The sequence below is a fragment of the Euleptes europaea genome, chromosome 15 (genome assembly GCF_029931775.1).
Source record: "Euleptes europaea isolate rEulEur1 chromosome 15, rEulEur1.hap1, whole genome shotgun sequence".
In the NCBI taxonomy this organism is placed as follows: domain Eukaryota; kingdom Metazoa; phylum Chordata; class Lepidosauria; order Squamata; family Sphaerodactylidae; genus Euleptes; species Euleptes europaea.
The window spans coordinates 40,564,045-40,568,535 of record NC_079326.1 but is presented as its reverse complement, the minus strand read 5'-3'; the positions used below and the strand labels follow the sequence as shown (position 1 = coordinate 40,568,535).

General features: G+C 60.0%; 1 protein-coding gene across 1 annotated transcript; it reads right to left on the bottom strand.

The window, feature by feature from the left end:
• Nucleotides 1-619: 619 nt before the first annotated feature.
• On the bottom strand, nt 620-3,119 carry SP9 (Sp9 transcription factor). Its single transcript, XM_056861573.1, has 2 exons — nt 3,020-3,119; nt 620-1,996 (listed from the first exon to the last, which is right to left on the bottom strand). Exons 1-2 carry the CDS (start codon nt 3,038-3,040, stop codon nt 620-622), a joined length of 1,398 nt encoding a protein of 465 aa, XP_056717551.1. The 5' UTR covers nt 3,041-3,119.
• Between the last annotated feature and the right edge of the window lie 1,372 nt (nt 3,120-4,491).

Below are 4,491 nucleotides of genomic sequence, written 5' to 3'. Positions count from 1 at the left end.
GGGGAAGGAGAGAACACAATCCTTCGCGTGTGTGTGTTTTGGAACCCTATTTATACATAAGTTGAATGAATGAATGAATGAATGAATGAAAGAGAGAAACCGTCTCAGACCTTGTCCTGTTGAAATTTCTCACCATGAGACTTGTGTGTGTGTGTGTGTGTGTGCGTCTGTGTGTGTAAAGGTTGATTTCTCCTTTCCCCCCCCCCCGGTATTAAATATAAAAGCGTCGACTTCGCCCAACAGGACTTGGCTCTAGTTTGCAGTCGGTTTTATCGGTATAAGCTATAGGGTGATAATCCACTCCCCCAAGGGGGCTGCGTCGCGGTCCCGGGAGGGGGAAGGGTGGGGGGCGTCTGCTCCGCTGAGTCCGCTTTGGGGACAGGGGAGGGGTCGATCTCCAGCCGCTTCGGTTGCTCTTCGCCAGGAAGAGCAGGTCGCCTCGGGATCGCTTGGGGGCGGGGGTGGCTGGTTGTGTCCACGCCGGTGCCCTTCCGGCCGGGTTCAAGGCTCTCCAGCAAGCAAGTCTCTCCGAAAGTCTCCAAGGCGAAAGTCTTGCGCAGCGACGCTTGGCTTGGCTGCCCTCCCCCCCTGCCGCCCTCCCGCTCCCCCAAAGTGCCCCCTAGGAGTCATTGGGTCCGGCGGCGGAGTCCTTGGGCCGCGGCTCGTGGAGGAGGAGGTCGGGCGACTGGGAGCGGGGCGTCTCGAGGTTGCTGGCGTCCGTGTCGCTGTCGCTGCCCTTTTTGCCGCCGCCGCCGCCGCTGTGGGTCTTGATGTGCTTGCTGAGGTGGTCGGAGCGCATGAAGCGCTTGTTGCAGACGGGGCAGGCGAAGCGCTTCTCGCCGGTGTGGGTGCGCAGGTGCCGCTGCAGCTCGTCGGAGCGCGTGAAGCGCTTGCCGCAGAAGAGCCAGTTGCACACGAAGGGCCGCTCGCCCGTGTGCCAGCGCAGGTGCGCCTTCAGGTGCGACGTCTTGCCGTACACCTTGCCGCAGCCGGGGATGTGGCAGCTGTGCAGGCCCTTGCGGCGCAGGCTGGCCCCCGCCGGCCCCAGGCGCTCGGCCTCCTGGCAGTTGGGGCAGTCGCAGGTGGCGCGGCCCGAGTAGCGGCGGGCCGAGCGGGACGAGCCGCCCCCGGCCGCGGCGGCGGCGGCGGCGGCCCCGGAGATCATGGCGCTGGCGGCGGCCACGGCGGCGCTGGAGTCCGTGTAGGCGGGCAGCACGGGCTTGAAGCCCTCCTGGGCCAGCAGGTGCGGGCTGCCCGAGAGCAGGTGCGAGGCGGCGGCGGCGGCGGCCGTGGAGCCCAGCCCCGTGGAGCTGAAGGCCGAGTGGCTGAGCGAGCCGAAGTCGGCGGCGTTGTAGGCGCCCAGCTGCGAGTGGAGGGCGGCCTGCGGGGCGGCCGAGTGCAGCGAGCCCTGCAGCCCCCCCGCCGCCGCCGCCGCCGCCGCCGCCGGGCCCGGCACCTCCAGCCACGAGCCCGGGTTGGCGTGCACGTCCCACCAGGGCGAGGCCGCGCCGTTGGCCACCTCGCCCGCCGCCAGCGTGGAGTGGAAGCCCGACTTGTACCACGACTCGTAGGGGTGCGCCATGCCCACCCGCGGGTACAGGCTCTCGGCCGCCGAGCTGTGCACCTTGGAGATGAAGGCCGACTGCCCGCCCGCCTCCTGCGGGGACACCCCCGCCGCCGCCGCCGAGTTGGAGAAGAGGCCGCTGTAGTCGCTGCTGAAGGCCGACGAGGTGGGCGAGCTGGAGGCCAGGCAGAAGGCGCTGTTGCCCCCCCCGCCGCCGCCCCCCAGCGCCCCCGAGCCGCGGCTGCCGGCCACCGCGAAGCCCGACAGGCTGGAGCCCAGGTTGCAGCTGGACGTGGAGCGCTTCCACGGGTGGAAGCTGCCCTTGGCGAAGGCGCTCGACTCCGGCAGGGTGGTCAGCGGGCTGGTGTTGCCGATCTTGTTGCAGGTGGCCGCCAGCATGGCCAGGGGGGTGGTTCCGAAGCGTGGCTCTTCCTGCCGGGGGGGGGGAGAGGGAGAGAGACAAAACGGAGCCGGTCAGCTTCGCCCCCGAGCAAAACGCCAAAACAAAACTCCCGAGCGAAACCCCGTGCAGAGTTTGGAGACTTCAGGTGGGAGGCGTGTGCCTCTAGAGAGCGGCAAAGGCGAGGCACAACCGCCCGTGCCTTCTCGCCCCCAACCGGACGCGCCATCCGCCCTCCTTTCCAGCGCCCAGGGGGCCACCAAACCGCCCCCCCCCCACGCCTCCCCGCAAGAAAAGTTGGCCGCGACTGAACGCCTTCGGTCCTATTTTGTTGGGAAAGGAGAAACTCCCATTCGGGTCCAGTCCCGTCCACCTCCGTCTTAATTTGCGATGTCCTCCCCGCCACTTCCCAGGCGCTTCAGAAGGAAACCCCCCCCCCCCGCGCACCGAATGCTATGCCCACCGCGACATCCTGTGCTAATCGCAACGCAAGCGCTCGTTTTATTTAAAAAGCACGCCTGGTCTCTCCACGCAAGGTTTTCAAGGCAGGGCCGCGATTCTCTTTTTTGTTGTTGTGGCGGCGGTTGAATCAAGCCGGTCTTTTAAAAAGCAAAGCTACCGAGCAAAACTATGCGCTTTATCTAAAGCCTTCTAATCTAGCGAAAAAGAAGAAGAAAGAAACGGCACGAGAACGTAAATACAGCCAACCGGGGTTTCTGGAAGATGTGGCCGGTAAACCCGAGAAGGAAGCCATTCAAACGCGGCAAATGTTAAGGAAAAGAAGCCGCGGGAGGGGAGGGGGAGAGAACCACACCATCGGAGTCAGGACAAATCAAAGCGGCCAGCAAAAAGGATCTTTAACAAGCCGCCTTCGGTGGAACCTTATTCAGCGCATCTCCCTTCGCCAGGTGCACAGCCGTCGCCTCCCGCTACACCAACAGTTTGGGTCGCGGTGACACCCCCCCCCCCAAAAAAAAAGACGAAGAAGAAACGATATGCATCACCTTAAAACTAGGACCGTGCCCGGGTGGATGGAGACGCGTCTCCGGACTTACCCCCAGAATAGACGTAGCCATAGCCAAGTCCCTTGGCTGGGCGCTGGGCTCGGAAGGGGGGGGGGGCTCTGCCTTGCGCGCAGACTGGCGGGTTTGCGCGGCGTCCCTCCCAGCTCCCCGCTGTACTCCGCCGCCACTAAGTACACTCCTGGCTCTGGACAAGCTAAACTCAGCCTAAGTGTGGGGAGCGCCTGCTTTGAAGTACCGCTGGCTGAGACTCTCGCCCAATGAGGGCGCAGAATGAACAAGCAGGAGCTGCCCCGCAGCCAATCAGAAACTCGGAGGTGCAAGAACCCAGGGCTCCGGGCGCGTGCCACTCAAAGGCATAAGGAGTATATCTGTATACACACACGCATCGCCAGCGTGCTTTGGTCTTTTTAAAGCATTCTGTTGCGATTAACTCTCCTTAAAGGGACAAACAATTAAAACCTGGTCTTAAATAGCCTTAAGGTTATGACCGAAGACATGTAAGGATGGCAGTTCATCTTTTAGGAACCGTTTCGGCAAAGGGGGGGGGGCACAAAAGGCATGGAAGGGCGCAACCTGATTTTTTTTTTTTTGGCCAATCTTATTCTCCCCCCCCCCTGCGCACTTGTGTTCGATTTTCCCTTTATACCCCAAACTTCACACAGCTCATTAATCCAACGATTCCATTCCGCAGAACTAGCTGTCCCATTAAATCTGTAATTCTTTCACACCATAGGCCTTCGCTGTCACCCTGGTCTCTAAAGGGTGGGGGCAGTACTATATTGCATGGCACGAATTGCACGAAACGCATTTGGAGAACCGTCAGCAAATATCCTACCTCCGTTACCGGCAGTGACATTTGTGTCTTGGGCGTAATTGTACATTTGTTTGTTTCGTTTGGAAGGGCCAAAAAAGACATTGCAATGAGATGATATAATGTTCGTGCTGTTTTTGTTTGTTTTTAATAAAAGAAAGAAACTAATTCCGGTCATCTGGGTGGTGTTGTATTTCTGAACCTGCAAAGAGCAGGTAAATCGTAAAGGTGCGCACGATAAAGACTCATCAATCTTCCACAAATTTGCGTGTCTGCAGGAAACGCTTTTTTAGTCCCCGTGGATGCCCTGGTGGTAAAACGCACCTTGGGGGGTTATCTCCCCACCGCACCCCCCACGAGAGCATACCAACGCCCAAGGAGTTGTAGCTACTTTATTCTAATCGCATGAGTCCAGAATATGAACTTTACGCAGCTCATTGCCACGGTGGCAAAGGAGCCGGATTCGTTTAAGGAATTGCATCAGACTCACCCAATCTGTGTCCGGCCGAAAGATCAACTTTTCAAAAAACAACACCACCACCTTGCGATGCCCTCTGTACTGCTGGAGTTATTCCCCCCAGTCTGTCTGTCTGTCTGTCTGCTCCTCACAGCGGTTATGGGGAATGGGAAGATGGAAACGCGGAGAGCTAAACTTGGTCTCTTTCTCCTGCTAAATCTTCTGCTCTGCCAC